The sequence below is a fragment of the Tachysurus vachellii genome, chromosome 13, assembly GCF_030014155.1.
Source record: "Tachysurus vachellii isolate PV-2020 chromosome 13, HZAU_Pvac_v1, whole genome shotgun sequence".
Taxonomy (NCBI): domain Eukaryota; kingdom Metazoa; phylum Chordata; class Actinopteri; order Siluriformes; family Bagridae; genus Tachysurus; species Tachysurus vachellii.
In genome coordinates this window covers 15,605,659-15,626,873 of record NC_083472.1, presented here as the reverse complement: position 1 = coordinate 15,626,873, position 21,215 = coordinate 15,605,659, and the positions used below count along the sequence as shown (strand labels likewise).

Below are 21,215 nucleotides of genomic sequence, written 5' to 3'. Positions count from 1 at the left end.
TGAGAAATGTGACAACAAAGGTGTAGGGGAGTCCATACTCTGAGATGTAAGTGCAGTCGGGGCTGAAGTGAAGGTCCGGCAGATTTCCTCAATCTTCTCCTGGTAGAAAGAAGCAAAGTCTTCTGCAGTCAGGGAGGATGAAGAAGGTGGAGCCGGGGGGTTGAGCAGAGAAGAGATGATGTTGTGGAATTTCCGAGGGTCATGTGAGGAAGCTTCAAGCTTTTCCTTGTAGAAGGAAGTCTTGGCAGAAGTCACATCTGAGGAGAACTTGGCCATGAGTGTTCGGTAAGAATCAAGTTCTGCATCAAGTTGTGATTTCTTCCACTTTCTCTCTGATGATCTTAGCTCTCTTCGATTGTTGCGCAGCACATCTGAAAGCCAAGGAGCAGAACAAGAAGTTTTCTTGGGTTTAGTGAACATAGGGCAGAGGAAGTCCATAGTTGAGGAAAGAGATGAGAGGAAAGTATCTGTGGCCGAGTCCAAGGGCAGTGAGGAAAAAGACTCAGGATCAGGAAGGGAAGAAAGAGTGCCAGAAGCTACAGAAGAAGGGGAGACAGAGTAAAGGTTGCGGCGGGTAAGAGCGAGGGGGTGAGAGGTAGTTTTAGGTAGGGTAGGGAGAGTGATGGTAAAGGATACCAGGTGATGATCAGAGACGTGTAGTGGGGTAGCAGTCACGTCTGTAGCTGGAGAAGGACGGGTGAAAACCAGGTCCAGCACATTGCCTCCTTTGTGTGTGGGGATGTAGCTGTTGAGTGTGAGTGTGAATGAGTCAAGAAGAGACAGGAGGGAAAAAGAATGTAGCTTGTCAGAGGGGAGGTTGAAGTCACCAAGCACTGTCAGGGGGGAGCTATCAGAAGGGAAAGCACTAAGCAGTGTGTCCATTTCTTCCAAGAAGTCACCTAGGGGACCAGGAGGGCGGTAAACAACAATGATAACAAGGTTAATTGGAGAGGTAACTGAAATGGCATCGAATTCAAAAGAGGAGATGGTTAAATGAGACAAGAGGAGAGGTGTAAAGCACCATTTCTTTGACAGCAATAAACCTGTACCACCACCCCTGCCTGTTTCTCGTGGTGAGTGAGAGAAAGCATAGGCAGAGGATAAAGCAGCTGGTGTAGCAGTGTTCTGTGGGGATATCCAGGTCTCTGTTAGCGCAAGAAAATCAAAGGAGTAATGGGAAGTTAAAGCAGAGATAAAATCAGCTTTTTTCACAGCAGACTGGCAATTCCAGAGCCCACCTACCACCACTGTTTGAGACTTACACAACAGAGGAGGGTAGATGAGGTTACTGGGATTGTGACCTCTGCTCTGTGGACGAGAGTGTCTGCGAGTGTAGGAATTGAGTACAGAGATGGGTTTAAGGCACATATTTGCAGTCAAGAGTGAGAATTAAGGTATGGTAGAATATAGCAAAACAGTATTAGACACAAAGTTTACAATGAGAGAGAGAGAGAGAGAGAGAGAGAGAGAGATACTTACAAAGGTGTGAATTGGGGGCAGGGCTTACCTATTTAAATTGAAGGTTCTCCGCTACAGACGCTAGCGTCTGTAGCGGAGAACCTTCAATTTAAATAGGTAAGCCCTGCCCCCAATTCACACCTTAAGGTAGACTGAAACTACTCCTGATTAATCAGCTGAGAGAACAACAAGGACCAACACTATAAAAATCAACAATGGTATAGAATATAACAATTCAAATCACACTACTCTAGAACAAAGTGAGTTAAGCAGATAGTATACAAAAGTCAGGAACCTACTTTACCAGAAGACAATATATTCAAATGAAGAGAGTTAAAGCACACATTTATTTTCTGTTGCTTGGCCCTGCAGAAATTGTATTTATATTATAATGAACCTATGTTATATACTAACCTATCTTATATACTAATTGATGTTACATTATGTCAATTACAGTAAAAGGGATGTCCTTTAGATATACTAGTATGAACAATTTCCATATGTATTTGAATCTTTGCAGCGCCCAAAATATCTCTGGTGAGATCAATGTTCTTTGCTGTCTTTGCATTACCCTGATGAGGTGTGAATTTATTTATGTTCTACTGTTAGAATCAGCATATCTGTTTTTCGGGTCATGCTTAACTACTGTCATTGTCTCTGACTAAAGGGATATTTTTGTTTGGTTCCAGATTTGTCTTTATTCTGGTTTTCAGAGGTAAAATAATAGTAACAGGTAATCTGGAATCAGTGATATTCAGTGTTATGTTTTAATGGGGTTGACTGTAGTCAGTTTCTTGCCAAGCTTAAGTCACACAGACCTCATACAGCGAACACTTGTACAGACTGGAATAAAAATGACTTTTCATCTTTAATTTTTTGCTAACATAATGGACAGTAACAATTAGCATCCTCTTTGTGGCCCTGGATGTACATAATCTTGTTAGGAAAAGGGAACTTGGCCACTTACTTTCTGTGGGTAGAATCATTTGCTTCAACTCGGGATCAGCAGATGAATTTTGATTGTTCTATCCCACACTCTCCACTCTCTATTGCATTTATTAAAGTGTATGGATGTCCCTTTTAAAATGGTGAGTGAGTGAATGATCTACACAGTCAATTTTAATAGGAACACCTGTATAACTGTTTTATTTATGCAGTTATCCAATCAGCCAATCATGAAGATACAGGTGAAGAGCTTAAGTAAATGGGTAAAAAAAAAAAATCTGTTGCTTTAACCATGGCATAGCTTGTTGGTGACAAACCTACTGGTTTGAGTATTTCAGAAACTGACGTTGGAAATTCACCAAAGTCTCGAGGGTTTACATAGAAGAAAAAACAATATAAATCCTGTGAAAAGAGTGTCAGACCTTTCTCATCATCAGGTAGTTTCCTTGTTACCTATCAGCTTTTCATCATTTATTATTCCTTTGTCTTTTATATAATTTAATTTACCATTCCCATTAATTTACCATGCTCATTTCATCACTTTGCAAATTGTGAGGCACTAATTTTAATATTGGATACCTGTTAGGAATGCACCACGGGTGGTTATTTTTCTTTTTGTTTTTCCACACCATTTTGTGAGGAGCTGTATAGTAATTTGACATGATGTTGAATTCCATTGAGCTTCTGTTCTATGTTGACCTGATTTTCCTACTTGGAACCTGTAGCTGTTTCCCTATTCTACGTTCCAAGGTGTTCTTTTGGATTCAGATCTGGTGGCAAGGGGAAAGTCACTGAAGAACTGAACTGAACTCCTTGTCTTTGTTCACAAAGACAAATTAAGATGACTTTTTTCTTTGTTGATTGGTGCATCTTCAAAGTAACCTTTAGAAAATGACTAACATTGTGGCTATGAAGGGATGCACATGGTGTAACATTAGGATGTGGCCTTCAAGCATTGATTGATGACTGAATGATGATGACTGACAGCTTCACAGTGTTCCAAGAAAACATTCCCTACACTATTACACCCATACACCCACCTCTGCCAGAGTTTATAGAGTTTACATGCATGTGATGCTTGCCCTCTTAGAATTTTGTGAAGGTGTTAAAACTGTAAAGGTAGCCCTGTGGTGTTATTGTTCTAAACACTATCATACACCACTGTGGTCAACCTAATTTGTTTATTTGATTTTTATAGGTGGTATGGCCAAGAAAAAGACTATAACGTCCTGGTGATGGATCTTCTGGGACCCAGTCTAGAGGACCTCTTTAACTTCTGTTCCCGCAGATTCACAATGAAAACAGTTCTTATGCTTGCAGATCAGGTAAGACGTAGCATAAGATTTTTTTCTTTAAAGATCTTTCAGTGTACAAGTGCTGAGATATGAGTAGAATTTACTGTTTCTCCTAAATTCTGAAAACGATTGTGTATGATGATGATTATATCATTAATGTTGCTTCAAGCCTAGTGTTTAGTGAATTACTAGATAGTATTTACATTAAATAAATCTAACAAAATAGAGGCACAGTTTAGCCTAATGGGTGAAATTTATTTATTTTATTTGTTTTTAAGGAAACACTTTCAAACTCTTTTGTTTGTGTAGTTTGCAGACTAAGCATTGCTACTTTGTATATTTAAACATAAATTGCATAAATTAGCTCCAATGCATTCTAAAAATATTCAGCCCTTTGTAATTTAAAAAAGTTATAGCATTTCTCCAAATTGAATTTATTTTTTATATCTTGTCTGCAAATGAATTAAATGGTTGCTGTTCTAAAATAAAAAAAAAAAGCTAAAGGTCAGCCTCGAAACCTTAATGACTTTGAGAGGATCTGCAAAGAAGAGTGGGACAAAATCCCTCCTGAGATGTTTTGCGAAGGGGTCAAATACTTATTTCACTCATTAAAATGCAAATCAATTTATAACTTTTTTAAAATGCATTTTTCTTGATTTCTTTTTGTTGTTCTGTCTCTCACTGTTAAAATAAATCTACCCTTAAAATTATAGACTGATTACTTTTTTTTAGTGGTACAAAATCAGAAGGGGATCAAATAATTTTTCCTGTGTGTGTATGTGTATTTATATGTATTATGTAATATAAAAAATATAAACATTAAAATTGTTTTCTCCTGTGCTTGCACTAAGAATTGAGACCCTTCAATAATTTTTAAATAATGTCCCAGGTGAACACTCAACACAATTAGTTTGATCATTTATAGACTGTTTATTAGATATTGAATCATACACAGAGATAGTAGGGCAATAATGTTACATTTAATTGCTTAAATTGTAATAAATTTTAGTGTGTGCGGGAGAGAATGCGTGGGGTATGATTTACCTGTGCCGTGCCTCTACTAATAATGGAGCCCGACGATAATATAATAGAACAGAGGCATAAAGCTTTTGCAGTGTCTTGTTAAGGAGGAAAAATACAGTAGGTCTCAATCAGGATTTTGTCTCTGACACAAAGTTTTTTAATGTGATTTGAATTCCCAATTTCGTTGTCATTTTGTATTAACGTCATCTTTTTTAAAGTCTTCTTTCGGCTTAAGGTCTGCTGTTTTATGTATTTTCATATTTAACATTATCTTGGTGAGTTCGACAGTCATCTTGTATCTTGGACCCTTTATCAAAATTGCTATATTCAGAATATAAGTTCAATTAATGCAAAAATGTTCCATATAATTATAATTGTAAGATAATTAGGAAATTTAATTTAACAATAGCTCTCGTGCCATACACAACTCTTAACTGTATGTCACTTTGGTTACAGTTCTTGATGGGCAGTGCTTTAATGTAGAATGGTTATAATTGTTGAATTAATATAAACTTTAAGGTGCATGTTACAGCAGGAATTTGTGTGAGTGTTTTTTCCTTTTATTTGACTGTGCGTTAAAGTGGTGAGCGCAATGGATTATCTTCATCAAAGCATTGTGTTCTTTGCAGATGATCAGCAGAATCGAGTATGTACACACAAAAAACTTCATCCACAGAGATATCAAACCAGACAACTTTTTAATGGGCATTGGCCGCCATTGTAATAAGGTAAGTGCTTACCATAATCAGAGTAGTTGTAGTTGAATTTCTAGAGTATTTTTATTTGTCATGTACACAAACGTGTAACTTGCTTTGCCATATACAAATATTTAATAGCCAATGATGCATGTGTCATGCAACTATTTTGGGCAACATGATTAACATGGGAAACTTAAATTTGCTCAGATTCAGTTAGAATCTTCAGAAAGATGTTTTGGGAGTGTCATGAAGTGCTATATGACAGTTTAAATTTTGATTACATGTTGCCTTTTTTCTTTATTAATTAAGAATTTTGTTATCTTGTTTGTCTTGCACTTTAGAAAATTTGGGCTATCACTATATATATATATATATATATATATATATATATATATATATATATATATATATATATATATATATATATATATATATATATATACACCGTGTGTATATATATGTGTATATATATATATATATATATATATGTGTATATATATATGTATACAGAAAATAATACCTAACGTTGCCTGACTGTTTTATCGTTTGAAATTGTTTTGTGCCCTTGCAGACAGGCAACATTTGGCCAATTTAAAATGTGGTTTAAACAAATCACTAGCAGTGTAAGATCAAATGTTTCTAGTGATAAACAAATTAGTGGTCTTTTTCACTGTGCGCTAATTCAGTGACTTTTTGTATTACCATTTTGGACAATGTTATCTGGAACTTATATGTTTAGCAGTGTGTCTGTGTGAATGCCAGGCTTAAGCATTATCTGTGAGTATGTGTTCTTTAATTTTAACAATATCTATACCTGACATTTTTGTCATTGTGTAATATATTCAATGGTAGCTTTTACATATGAGACAATCTGATCTGAAGCTTTGTAACCGCACTCCTATTCTTCAATCATTTTCTTCCAGTTCCTGTTGTTTTACCACACAGCATTGTTCATTATTGGATTTGAAGAATAGCCTTGCTTGTTTTATTGAGTCGATTGTAGTTGTTGGTTTATTAATTTTTCGGGAAAAACATATCATACCAACAAAGTCAACTTGTGTGTGAATATGTAGAAAGTGTGATTCCTAAGCGAAAACTACTTGAGGACTTTGGCATAAATTCTACTCCATACTGCAAACTGCGTACACAGTTTTGGGTGAAACAAGACAAATATTTGAAACATTTACCATGTTCTGGCTTACCTGTTTTATTTCATACTGAAATAACACACATTGGTGTTGTTACATTTAATTGGAATCTTTTTGGTTATTACTGGTCTGTTTTACAGAGTCTTGGAATTCTAAGCTTTGGTCAGATGACCTGCATCGACTCACAATCAACTCACTTGAGTAAATACAGATATATTAATGTTCTCCAAAACTCCAAAACCTCAGACCACTTCCCCTGCACCTTTTATTTTGAATTATGTAAAAACAGAAGTATTCTACCCTCTTCCTTACTGAAGATATTATTTTACAGATTTTTTTATTTTTATTTTAATAATTTAATTGTCGGGTAATGTGATTTTGTTGTGATTTGTTTTCTTCATATTATTTCTAATTCAAAAAGAATGAACCATCACAGTAAATGCTTTTGGTGCCTTGTGTTAGTTGTAGTTGCTGAACTTGATATTAGTTATTTCACTTTTACATCTAGTGAGCTGCTCCTAGTTAATCAGCATTTATTCTTGGTGTAGTTTAACTTCTGCAAGGTCTGTGCAAAACAATTGTGCATGGAAAAATATATTCAACCATTAGTTTGTAGCGAGAATTTTTTTTCAGGCACTAGAGGGCTCTTAGATGACCGATAATTGTTTATTTAATCAAAACACTTGGGCCATGTGCTTTTAGGCTGTGCAGTTTTGCTGTCTCTTGCACTAGTTAATTGTACATGCAAAAGGCCTGCTGGTTTATAAAGGATGGCAATGGGCTCCCTGCCTGTTCGTTTTCTTAGCCTTGGTGTTGCCTGTCTGCGTTGGCCATGTGGGGTTGTCAGCAATACTGTTTGATGTACTGCACCCTCTATTGTCTGTTTAGTGTTTAGAATCTCCAGTGGGGAAGAGGAAAAGAAGCTTGGCTGTTAGTTCTTCTCAGGACCCATCTTTCTCAGGATTAAACCAGGTCTGAAACTACAACGCCTAATAATGCTGCCTTATATATATATATATATATATATATATATATATATATATATATATATATATATATATATATATATATATATATATATATATATATATATATATAAAAACACACAGTATACAACAGAATTGAGTACATCCTTGTACGATAACATTAACCTTACTTGTCAATGATTGTGAATTGTGTACATTAGAGTTGCAATGTTAAATATACAGGCCTAACAGAAGGAACTCAATGCAACAAAGGTACAATATTCATTAATGAGAATAAAAACTTTTCTACTTTTATGGATGACTCAATCCTCTCAGAAGATAAGAGACATTTTTCCATCCAGTATTTTGGTTTTATCCAGAAGCATTCATGCTGCCATCTACCAATGCCATTTCCTTGACACAATTTGCACTCATGCAGTCACACATCACACTCCTGCATTCCATGCTTCACTGTCAGGACTATTCCCTCACTCTGGTACTCCTGAGGTATATGACAAAAATGCTGTACTATATAATGTGTGTTTATTATTAATCTGGATTATTTTCTTGTTCTTTAGCAGTTAAATATTGCAGTTTTGTGTCAAAAACACCATGCAAGGGCATTTTATCCTGAAGTTGGACATTATGCAATGTCCTTTGTGCTGTCAGAATGTTGCCGTCTGAAGCACTTGCCCGTCTGTTAGAGCTAGATTGTACAAGTAGCGCATACACTGTGGTGCTGTTTTAGGAGGATAGGCATTGTGGCTTTGGTTTGTGGCATCAGTCTCTATACTTCATGATTACTGCTGCAAGGTGTTTCAAACTAAACTCTTCAAACGGCTCTTCCTATATATTTTTTCCATCTTTGTAATGTTTCGAAATCATCAGATTTTTCAGTTCCTTTAGCATTTCCTTTCCATGTCAAGCCATGATGCAGATAGACACAGCCCATTGTACCAAAACTGAGAAATTTTATTCTTTACAGGTCATTTTATAACCATGTTCATGCAGTTAGGCTTATTGGAAATCACAGGTGTGCTCAATTTTTTTAATGATCACAGGGTTTATAACTTTTGTTGCATTGAGTTTCTTCTCTGAGGGCCTGTATATTCAGTATAGTTTTTCAAAAGTATTTGTTTCTGATTGTTCTTAAGAGGGTTATAGACTACTTGTGAACTTATCAATAATGCAGTTAATGTGGAGAGGAAACTTTTAATCATTTGACATTTGAGCACAATTGTACAGGGATGTGCTCACTTCTGTTGTATAGTGTATTTGTGTCATGTGTATGCACACAGGACCACAGGTATTTAGACACTGACCGTTATTTTAGCTGTCTGTCATGGAATGTTGAAGTTACATTTGTTTTGAGGGTCTTGTCATTCAGATTGGACAAACAGTATTGGAATTGTATCACTTTTATATAAACAAATAATCGATCAGATGGTTGTTAATTTATCCTATGGTTAGATGTGTTATTTCCGTATTGTTTTACTTACAATCAAGCACTAAAAGGTCTAGGGTTTTAAAGTGTGGCATTTCCTGTTGGATTGGTTTCATTGCCAGTAAAGCAAGTAATAGTCAGTCTAAAAAAATCAGAGCAAACCAATGACTAAGGGTGCAAATATATTTGAGAAAGAATGCACAGCTGTTGGATAAGAATTTTCACTGGTGAAATAACATCACCCAACAGTTAAGGCCTAATCAAGTGCACCCTCCTTGCAACCCTAGCAACAAGTATTTAAAACTTGACCAGATTAAATACAGAGAGTTTTACCTCAATTTGTAAACCATTGCTAAGCATTTACATTTACAGCATTTAGCAGACACCCTTATCCAGAGTGACTTACAACTGAGGGTTAAGGGGCCTTGCTCAGGGGCCCAGCAGTGGCAGCTTGGTGGATCTGGGGTTCGAACCCATGACCTTCCGATCAGTAGCCGAACACCTTAACCCCTGAGCTACCACATCCCTACCTTCTAAGCCATTTAGAAGTGTGCAGGGCTTTATCTTCTGGCCATTTCAGGCATCTGATCTTTACCTAATTGAGCATACATTTGCAAAAGGCCACATTTAAAGGCAAAACACCCCACACCAGAGATAAGCAGAAACAGAAGAGAACGGTAGTAAAGGCCTGTCAGGAAAGAGCATCACCAGGCAAGAAACCCAGTTGTCTGTTGTGTCTGTGGCTTTCACACTTCTGGCATTTATCGACTGCAAAGGACACCAAGTATTAAAAATGACAATTGTTTCTGGTTAATTTCTCTGTAAAATTAAGAAGATCCAGTTCATTGTTTTTAGACATTCTCTAAATGTGACCTGTTCCCCATTTGAATTATCATCCAGCATGCTCATTTAGAAATGGCTAGATGGCCTGTTGTGTGTCCGTAGTTACGTGTGCCTTTGTGTGTAGAAAATAGGTAGTTGCCTGTGTCAGATGACAATGGCACAGTGATTCCTGCAAAGTTATTAAATTTGATGACAAGGTTAATTGTGGCTCTTCATTCCATTAATTCAATACTCTTTGAAAAATTCAGCTTTTTTGTCTGGAAAGTAATTGTGCACAACCCATTAATTTTCTGTTCCTACTGCCCAGACCTTTTTTGATTTTATTTCTAGAATTGGCACATTTCTTTGTGCTTTATTTGGAACTCCCTGAATAATACCATTTCTGTTTTCCATCGGAATTTTCTTGTGTATACTCTTGGCCGATGACCATATTTAACTGCTAGGAAGAAAAGATAAGTTTCCTGTATTGATAGTAAATGAACAGCCTTTCAGGTATATTTTCTACCATTAGTATAAGAGCCTAAATTTTCTTGCTTTGATTGATTAAAATAACATACAAATATCTCTTACTGCAAGAGGTCAGCACACACAAATTTGACTTTGATTAAAATCTAAATCTCATGAGAATACACAGTGCGGTGAAGTGCTTTCATTTATCTGTGCAGTGCATTTTCAAGTGGCAGAATTCCACCAAAAGATTTCTCAAGCTTTATGTCCATTTCAGACAGTCCAAAAAGCCCAAAATGTGTTGTAGTTAAGGCTTGAGGATGACAAAACTCATGATTTTAAATTTAATTTAATTTTTTAATGAATTAAATTTAATTTGAATTTAATGTGGTGTAATTTGAACGGTCAGAAACATGTTTGTGTAATATAAGATACTAAAAACCAAAAGAAAATTCCTGGCACTAAATTGCATTATAATAAATTAATCTGTATTGGAATAGCGTATTATCATCTGATATGATGAGGAGCCTGGTTTATATTTGGCACATGCAGTCATCTGTCCATGATGTAAATCTCAATAAAAAAGGGGTCGCACCAAAACAACGAGCACAATCACTCAAGTCTGTCTACCAAAGAAGGATTAAAGATGAAACAAGATAATGTTTTAGAATGGCCAGGTCAATGTCCTGACTTTAATCCAAAAGAATATATTGTGGAAGGACCTAGAGCAGGGTTTCCCGTTTAAAATTAAAAATTTTGCAGACACGCATATTAACAACTGGCTAGTTATTCTCCAGACAGTGACGGACCATGTCTGTCTCTCATTTCGGCCGTGTGGCGCGCGTGCCCGCTCCCGGTGTGTAGTGCATTCACGCTATTCTCCGAGATGCACTTGACTGTCTTTTGTGCAGCGGATTTTTTTTTTTTTGGGCGACCTAGTTAAGGCGGTAGGGTTTCCCAGCTTAGGCGGGCCGCCCGAACAGCAAAGTGTTGCGGGAAACCCTGCTAAAGCAAGCAGTTCATTGTGAGGATACCCACTAAAATCCAAGTGTTGAAGCTATTCTGTACCAAGGAATGGAATAAAATTCTTCTCTTCTTCGCTCATTTGTTTGTGTTCACTTTGTTTGCTTTTAGGACTTTTTTAGGATATTTTTGGTCAAATGTATGCAAAAATATAGGATACAGAAGTGTGTGTTTTGTGTATATGCATGTTTGTGTGTGTCTCCAGAAACATGAAGGGTCATGCATATTTTCAGTGCATACAGTCATGGCCAAATGTTTTGGCAGTGATTTGCAAAACACAGTAAATAAAAAGTTTACTGCTTCAGTATTTGAAGATTGTTTTTCCATATGTTTCTATGATATGAAATGATTATCACTGTTTTTCAGTAAGTTTTAAAGCCTTTTATTAGCAAAAACAAATTTGCACACAGTCAATATTTAAAGTGTTGATCCGTGTTCTTCATAACATTTGCAATTTGCTCTGGTATGCTGGATATAAGCTTCTGGGCCAAAACCTGACTAATGGCAATTCATTCTTGCCTTATTAGTTCTCAGATTTTATCACAGTTTGTAGCTTCTGCTTGTCTACTCGCTTTCTGAGGATTGACCACAGGTTCACAATGGGCTTGAGATGCCTGGCCACAGATCCAAATTTTCAATTTAATGATCTTTGAGCCACTTAATTATCTGCCTTGTGACATGATCGTGCATTTCCAGCATAATGGGGCACCATCAGATTGATCGTGGATCATTGGGAGAGGTTGCTCTTGTAGGATGTTTTGATACCGTTTTTATTCATGGCAGTGTTTTCGGGCAGAAATGTGAGTGATCTCACTCCCTTGGTTGAAAAGCAACCCCACCCACACATGGATAGCTGGTTATTTTATGCCAGGGCCAAATCATTATTTTTTTGGGGAAAAGTTTTTTATTTGGCCAATAAAGATTTTTGCAATTTTTTAAAATGCCTCATCACTCTGCACAATAATCTAGAATCAATTTAAATGAACACCACAACAGTTTAAGCAGCAAACTTTGCGAAACACAAAATGAATATCACTGCCAACTTTTGGCCACGACTGTATATCCACTTCAGATTTACACATCCAAAAATACAGTTAACACAAAATATTGTGTTAGAAAAATGTTAATTATGTTAAATGTTATTTCTTGTGCTATTGTTGAGTGATGTGATGAAATCTTGAGCAAAGGGTGATGGTCATCCTTTTGTCCTATGTATCCATGCTGTTTATGCTTTTCAGCTGTTAGTCACTTAGATGTCTCGTACCACTTTTTCACCAAAAAGAACCGAGTGCTGGTTCAGAGCTAGCTGGTGCTGGTTCAAAGTTAGTTCCATTGGCGATCCTTCTAAGAACCGGTTTGCCTTTCCATCGGTTAGAGAGCCATCACGGAGCCGAGTCTGACGTCACTGTATACGTAACACGTTTCCCAGCAACTTTAGCGCAGCAGCGGCAAACACAAACACATCAACAATGGCGGATGTTGCTTTACTGTTAAACGTCGCGAATCCAACGTGTACTTGCAGCTTCATGTAATTTGTATAAACAGAGGTTGTAATCAAGAAAGTACATAACATTATTTTATCATTAACACAGAAAAAAGTTAGCCTTAGCATGTAGCTACCTACTATCATGTGTGCTGATAAGTGATCATATTGCGGTAAAGTAAAAGTGTATTAAACATTGGTACATTAAACACTTAAGGTATGTTATCAAATAAATCGCTAACAGTAGCCCCGCCCCCAGCCCCTGACGTAAGCGGTTCTTAAGTCTAGACCAGCCCTTGTATTGCTTGTAACCCTTGTATTGCTTAATAATTTCTCAGAAGAGCCAGAGTAGTGATGCTGGCAAATTGGATGTGCAAAAGACATTGAAGTGAAAAGGTATAAATTTTTTATTTAATATGGAAACAAAAACATGTATGCTTAATTTGATAGGATGTAAAAATTAATCTTCGTTTTGTGATAAATGAAATTTGTTCTATTGTTGCTTTTGTACACCATACAAGAGAGGAAGTGTGGTTGCCAATAATATCATACCAACAGTAAAGTACAGAAATGGAAGCCTCATGAGGCTTATTGGGGCTGCTGTTCAGTAAATATTACTGGGGCATTGTGTGTGATCGAAGGAAATGTAATTGGAGTGATGTACCAGGATACAGGAAAATTGTCTGAATTGCTAATATGCTGTCTGGGGAGGGAAAAATGGAAGTTAAACAAGACAGTGACCCAAACGTATAGCCAATATATCTTCTATCACATTTAAAAATTAAAAAAAGTTTCCGAGACCCAACGGAAGGACCCCTATAAGCTTAGGGAATTAAATATTTAAAGAATTTGCCAAGATGAATTGGTAAAAATTGCAAGGAGCATGTAATAATAACTATTACAAGGAGATAAATATCTTTTACTGTAGAAGCCTCAGAACTGTAGTTGCCAACCATGCCTTTGCAACCAAGCAAGTTGTTTCACTGCTTCTCCTGCTACCCTCAGTTTTTTGTTTATAATTCTACATTTATTTATACATCTTAATACATACTTTTCTGCTTGCCTATATGTAAAAAGTCAAAAGACATTGTGCAGTCTGTGTGAACAGTATGTCCACAGTATATTCAAGAATTGAATGGACCACTTTGATTTATTCTGCATTAAAAATTTGTGCTAGCGTTAACAAAATTATGCTTAAAGACCAAAAGCTTATTCAGAAATAAGAAATGTACAAATAGTAACATTTTCTTGCATGGATCATGTGGGAAAACCAGGATGGACAGCCTCTGGGAATGTTAGTCCTTTGGAGAAAAAAGTACCCTTCTAAATAACTTGATAAATGCTATCTTTCACATTTAATGATCAGATTTTTATTTCTTTAAGCATCATTATGCATGTCCAGATCATGTCCATTAAGTGCTTTAGTCCCAAAACGTCATCCAATGTTTTCTTGTGTTTAAATTTAAGGTGGCAATTGAAATTGTTTATGGTGTACTTTGGTTGGTTTAATATCAGTCTTCTGATTTTCTTTGCAGTTGTTCCTCATTGACTTTGGTCTGGCCAAAAAATACCGGGACAACAGGACACGACAACACATACCCTACAGAGAAGATAAAAACCTCACAGGCACAGCCCGCTATGCTAGCATCAATGCACACTTGGGCATAGAACAGAGGTGTGAGACAACACTACACTATCAAGCCAGTCTGTATTTTTAGCAGACATGTTTACATGACTTAATTTTCTGTAAATTAGCTCTCTAAATCTATTTTGGTATAAATATTTATAAAGAAGACACACATTCAATTTAAATATTACTGATACTGTACATCAGAATTATTATAGCTGCTGATCTAAAATACCCAGAGACCCACAAGGTGGCAAGGTTGTACTGCGTTTTAACTTTCTTTATTCTGCTGGACTGTACAGTATTATTATGATTAGAAATGTGGTAAAAGCTATAGATAATCTGAAGTAGTTTCTAAATGGTGCAAAAGAAATGTTTGTTCAAGCTCAAGTTTGAATCTTAATGATTTGTAAAAACCACCTGGCGACCCAGGTTATATGAACTTGCGTTAAAAACAAACTTGATTATTAACTGTCACCACAACTGCCACTCGAGTCAGCATTGATGCATAGGGTTTAGGAACAATGCAAAGATTAGTTTTAATAATTGAGAATAATTATTATGCAAAAATCCATAGAAATAATAATCCAGGTGGTTATTCTTTTTTTATTTTTACATTTTGTCTTCATACATGAAACTGAATTAATTCCAGGTAGCAACAGGAGTTGTGAATATGGAAACCAGCCCCTGGAATTTGTAGCTTTATGGCATCATGCATGACTTGCATACAGTTGAGAGACTCTTATCTCAGAGAGACCCATTCTGTCTCATAACTTGCCACTATTTTTAAACGACATCATGACCAGATTATGAGGCATTAAGAACCTGGGCATGAATTTAAACCATTTCCCTGCTATAGGAAGTGCATGATGTGAAAGCCTTAATATTTTTAAACACATTAACAAAGAAGACTTGATTATATACAAATGATACATGATGCAAATAAGTTAGACTCCTGTTTAATACTTATACTGTATACTGTGTAAACACTTGAACAGGCAGCACACTGAGCACCTGTATTGCCCCACAAAAATCAACTCTGTCAAGTATTTGTACAGATGCAATTGAAAAGTTAAAATTTTGATCATGTTAGGGCATTTCATGGATGTGTACCTACTAGCTGCACTGTGTTTTTTCACCTTGTATAAAATGATATGCTAGGCAGATGATTTAAATATAACCATTCGGAAACCTCTTAAAGCCTTTTAAATAGCGTATATAACACTTGAAAGCCTAGTGTTAGTATTCACTGGTTTCTGTATTTAATATAGTGTGCTGTTATTAAATTAATTATTTTGTCTCGAACAGTCGCCGAGATGACATGGAATCTCTAGGCTATGTGCTGATGTACTTCAACAGAACAAGCTTGCCTTGGCAGGGACTGAAGGTAAGCTAAAGACAAGGTTGTGAGCTTTACACAGCACATTTCTGGCTCCAAAAGACCTATAAACTACTAGACACCTAATAACTGAAACTGCAAAAATGGCAAAGAATCTAAAAGAAAATGAAAACACAAAATTGGAGAATGATCCATAGCACTACAAAAATATAAATCTATAACACAAAGGACTACACTTGCTTTTGTGAGAGGCATTCCTATCAGTGTCATTGACAATGAATTATACTTGTTCCAATCCTAAACGGTTTAGTTTCCATGAGCCTATGCCCACTGTAGCCTCTGATTCCTTGATGCTTTTCTGCTTAATATGGTTGTTGTTAAGCCTCAATAGCCTTCCTGTCAGCCTAAATCAGTCTGGGCTTTTTTCTTCTGATTTAAGCTAGGCATTGTTTTGCCCTTTTTAAACAGGTCTGTGTTTTTATGTGGTTGTTGTATATGAAAATTCTAGGTGATCAACAGTCTGAACAATTTATCCAGCCCATCTGGCACTAACAAACACATCATAAATTTTTTAATTTTTTTCTGATGTGAACTATTTGACCTGTATCTGGATGATTTCTTTTTTGTGTGTGTTATATGCTTTCGATCACCTCCTTGGGAGGTCAACTATTGTCTTGAATGAGCAGGAGTACAGATGTTCCTTATAAAGTGGCCAGTTACTGTATTTACATATTTTGCATATCACTGACCATACCATACTTTTTCATGCTCTTTAAACAGGCTGCCACAAAGAAACAGAAATATGAGAAGATTAGTGAGAAAAAGATGTCTACACCTGTTGAGGTTTTGTGTAAGGTATGTGGGACAAGCACATGAAAGGGCATTCTTTACTAAAAAAACATATACATTATAATTTTCAGTTATTTTATGATTTAGGGAAAGAAACATCGTTTATTGACAAACACAAAAAGACAAACAGTACAGTCAGTTGGTGGACAATGTTTTTATATACATCAAGATTCCTAATTGTTTAAGAATTTGCTAACCCTTAAAAATTTTAACCCTGAATTTTGAAAAGATGAATAGATGTTTTATAGAGATCTAAACAATTTTTGTAGGGTTTTCCAGCTGAGTTTGCCATGTACCTGAATTACTGTCGTGGGCTACGATTCGAAGAGGCCCCTGATTACATGTACCTGCGTCAATTGTTCCGCATTCTTTTCAGGTACTTGTTCAACACTATTCAATGGCAAATGCTATGACAAATATAAATGTACTTTTTTTGAGCTGAGAGAGACGTGCAATTTTCATAGTGTCACGAAAATAAAACTCAGATTTTGTTAGAGCTGTTTTTTGAATAACTTGTGTATAATTATTTTGCTACCTATTTACACTTACTGTATATTCCTTAGGACTCTGAACCACCAGTATGACTACACATTTGACTGGACCATGCTTAAGCAGAAAGCAGCACAACAAGCCGCATCCACAGGGGGACAGGGGCAACAGGCACAGACCCCCACAGGCAAGCAAACTGACAAACCCAAGAGTAACATGAAAGGTTAGTAGCAAACAGCCAAGTGACGTTTTCAGTGCAAAGTAAGACACCATTAGCTTGAATTATGTTTTTTTTTTTTTTTTTTTTAAATGGAGGTGTAAAGACGGACATTGCAATTGGAACAATCTCTTCACTCAGAGATTCATTAATATGAAAAAACAGTATAAATTTAAGGAGAATCCACAAAAAGGTGGGGGAAAGGTCTTGCATGTGCAAAGACGTCCTTGGGAAATTTGACTACTAACTTTTATCAGTCGCTATGCTTTGGGATTAAGGGTTTCTTCTACCGTTCTTTAAATGGCAGATTATAATAATCATATCTGTAAGTACATTTTTGAGAGGTCACGATTGAGTGTGCATTATCTCTGATTCACTATTCCTTAATCTTAACACTGTCATGAGTGGAAGTGATTTCGCTTACGATATTGTAATTTCTGTTGGTCTGGGGGCCCTAAAAACTATAAAACCTTGTGTTTTGTTAATTTTTCAAACTTCATTCAATATTTTACCGTTAAAGTACCTAAAGATACTGTATGGACTATATAGGTTGAAGGAGTTGCTATGGGGGTTATGGGATTACAGCATTGTATTTAGTTGTTGTTTTGCCATTGTTGCATTGTGTGTGGTAGTGGAAAATATAAGGGCTAGTCAAATGAAACCTTGATTCTTATTTAAACATTTTTTTTAATACATGTTTTCTAATTTGTGAAATACAGGTGAAAAAAATTATTCACATCTAATTTCTACTTCACTTTTAATTACAAAATTTAGAAACGTTAGTATATTATAACAGAACAATCATTTGGCATTTACTGCAGACTAAAATTAACTTGGTAAACATGTGGCACAGTGCTATCAACCAGTCACCTCCTGTGCTACTGTGTTAATGAATGTGGCATTTATTTGTCCCATGAGCTGTGTAATTGATCGTCTGTTCCCACCTACGAGAACGTAAAAAATGCTTGATGCTTTAACTTTTTTGTTAGGTCCAATGGGCTCCCAGTCCTGATGTACTTCTCTCCCTGAAGGCATGTATGCTGTTTTCTAAGTTATTAGCCTTCAAGCCTCACAGCATTATGTTGTTCTGAGGGGTATTCTACTATCTAATCTGTTTAATCAGGCTTACTTTAACAAGATTGGATCATTTTTGTCAAGTTTGGATACACAAAGGAAGCTAATTCTAAGCTCTACTCACTTGCCATCAAATGGCAAGATTCTGAGGTCCTCATCTGTGCTGACCTACCCTGATGCAGTCACAGCTTAGATGGGCAGGTCATGTAATGTGTATTTTAGACAATTGGCTACCCAAAAATATAAATAAATATATCATTTATTTATTTTATTATTATAATTTTTTTACATGGCAAACTTCTGCCGTTCATGCGTTTCTGTGGCAGCCAGAACAAAAACACTGACACTCTGAAGGGCTCTCTAAAGGCCTTTTACATTAAACCTTGACTACTGGAAGAGACTGCTATGGACAGTACAAGGTGGTGCCCATCCATTCACAAAGGTGCAGAGTACTATGAGACATCAGGACTGCTACAGCTGAGCATTGTCTCAGGGCTCAGAAAGTCAGAGCCTGTGACTCCCAGCTGCTAGCCATCATCCCCTGCCCTTACTGTCTGAGGACATTCTGACAGTGCACAGACTGGCCTTATCAGCCATCACCACAGAAAAGCTCCACTACATCCCTCATGATGACTAGTTGGTCTTGTAAATGACAAACACGAAATCACAGAGATATTAGCCAAGTGGCCTGTGTCTTGCATGTGTGAGTTCATGCACAAAGGAGCAGATAACTTTGACTTAATGATTTGTTAATATCTCACTGGAATTTTTTTGTCTTGTTCCCAAGCATGTGCCTCATTTTGATACAAAATGAATAATGTTGGAAACATTTATATTTTAACTTGCCTTTAGGTCAGTAATGCATAATTAACATAATAATTCATATAATTAATATGGCTATGTCACAGGCCAACTAGTTCTCATGTGCCTAACAGTATTAGGTTCCATTGGGGTTTGGCAGAGCAAACAAGTTTTGCAAAATTGACATCTTTCTACAAGTTGGGAGTTTCTGGATTAATGTTTGCAAGATTAGCTACTAAACAGAACACTATACTGCATGTATAGGCTTCTTATAAGTACTCCACACTATGGGAATACTTGTAAGGTATAAAGACTTGATTAGCTTGATAACAGATCTAAGTCTACTTTACTGTACTTTTGTTCAGCACCAAATAACTAGGTTAAAATAGTCTTTGAGTTTTACAGGTGTTGTAGCTACATTGACTGCAGTGGTGCAATTTAACTTGATGTTTAACCTCTCTCTCTCTCTCTCTCTCTCTCTCTCTCTCTCTCTCTCTCTCTCTCTCTCTCTCTCTCTCTCTCTCTCTCTCTCTCTCTCTCTCTCTCTCTCTCTCTCTCTCTCTCTCTCTCTCTCTCTCAGGTTTCTAAGCATTAAAGCGGTTTAATGTAAGAAGAGAAGAGAGGTCTTAGCAGGATTTGCCTTCAGATCACATCCCAGCGTTTAGAATCAAATTCACATCAGGCATTCCTTTCCTCTTAAAAGAATAGATTTCATATACTACATATGTAATCAGGTTATATGGGTACCATGCTCTGCATATATCTATATATTGGTATGTATATAGTATATTCACAAAGAGGGCAGGCTTGGTATGAAATTTAAAATTGTAATATTTTCTATCCTGTTTCGGTCCCTGCCTTCCCTCTCTTTCCAGGATTATTCCAAAACATTAGAAAACAATTGGTTTTCTGAGTGTAAAACAAAGTTTGTTAAAGTTCTTTCATTTAGGAAAACTTTTTCAGGAATATGTTTGTCTTACATTACTGGTTGTCATTATCTCAGACTGTCAGATTGAACAGTTTTTCTCCAAAACTTAACATTAAATCTTGTTATAAAAGAAATCCTGACTATTCCTATGCAGATATGTTTTACAAGAAGAGGATAACAAGGTTCTGCCTGTTTTGATGTTGTAGAAGAGCTTCTAATGTGAAGATGAAAAATTCTAGTGACTACTAGATTTCTCTATAGAACGCTGCATTAACAGTTATTGTATTTGATATTCAGAAATATAAAAATTAATAAAAGAATGAACTCAACAGAAGCATATTCATTATAAATTAGACATCACATAAGTAAACCTATATGTTAAGTCCTAGAAAAAAAATACATAAATTGTTTTTTTTTTCCCCATCACATAACAAAAACTCTGATAGCCACAGTTCTTTTTTTAATCATGAAAAATGTTTTGTAGCGCTTTCTTTTAAATTGGTTTGGGGAAAGGTGATTTTGTTGCTCCTTGTGGTGATGCTCATTTTGTTAGAGAACACTCACTGGAATGTGAGCAGATTTTTATTTTATTTTTTTTATTTTTTTGTGGTGGTTTTTTGCACCGTATTCTTTTTTTTTTTTGTTTTGTTATTACAGAAAGTATATTCTAGGGTTTCTTTTTGTATATGTTTGGGGAAGATCAGCTTCAATTTCTGATTTTATCCACAATGCACCAGTAACATGGTTTTCAGGGTTGTCCCCCACCCCGCATCCTGCTCTTTTTTTCCCTCACCAACTTCCTCTCCCTTACTCCTGACCAGCTTAAAGTATTTTATTGCTGGATGTTCTATGAAGTGTAACTTATTCCCTTTTAGCATGTCAGAATAAATTACTTCTGAGAAACCCTGACCCAGACTATAATTTAAAATCTCAACTTTTTTCTTAATGCAGCCCCTTCAGAGTATTTGTACTTCAGTTATTATTGTGTGTGTGCAGTACATATATATTTACTAATTACCTAGGACTAGAATCTCTATACCCTTTAATATGCTATAATCTGAATATTGAATATTCATTAGCATCGATTATTTTAATCCACAACTAATAATGGGATAAACC

At 36.1% G+C, this 21,215-nt stretch overlaps 2 protein-coding genes across 10 annotated transcripts in view; both read left to right on the top strand.

The window, feature by feature from the left end:
• Positions 1-21,005, top strand: part of csnk1a1 (casein kinase 1, alpha 1) — a 35,998-nt gene extending 14,993 nt beyond the window's left edge. The window contains exons 3-12 of one of the 8 annotated variants that reach the window (XM_060885409.1): positions 3,602-3,728; positions 5,351-5,449; positions 7,456-7,539; positions 14,308-14,447; positions 15,708-15,786; positions 16,519-16,593; positions 16,857-16,963; positions 17,151-17,263; positions 18,283-18,324; positions 19,749-21,005. In XM_060885409.1, coding sequence (XP_060741392.1) covers positions 3,602-3,728; positions 5,351-5,449; positions 7,456-7,539; positions 14,308-14,447; positions 15,708-15,786; positions 16,519-16,593; positions 16,857-16,963; positions 17,151-17,263; positions 18,283-18,305 — 847 coding nt within the window. In that variant the 3' untranslated portion in view covers positions 18,306-18,324; positions 19,749-21,005. Of the gene's footprint in view, positions 1-3,601; positions 3,729-5,350; positions 5,450-7,455; positions 7,540-14,307; positions 14,448-15,707; positions 15,787-16,518; positions 16,594-16,856; positions 16,964-17,150; positions 17,305-18,282; positions 18,329-19,748 lie in introns of those variants that run through there. The other 7 variants (XM_060885410.1, XM_060885405.1, XM_060885406.1 and 4 more) reach the window with 7 other exon arrangements.
• The window catches only part of hdac3 (histone deacetylase 3), a 448,843-nt gene that overhangs the window by 154,332 nt on the left and 273,296 nt on the right, over positions 1-21,215 (top strand). The gene's annotated exons all lie outside the window — the stretch shown is intronic.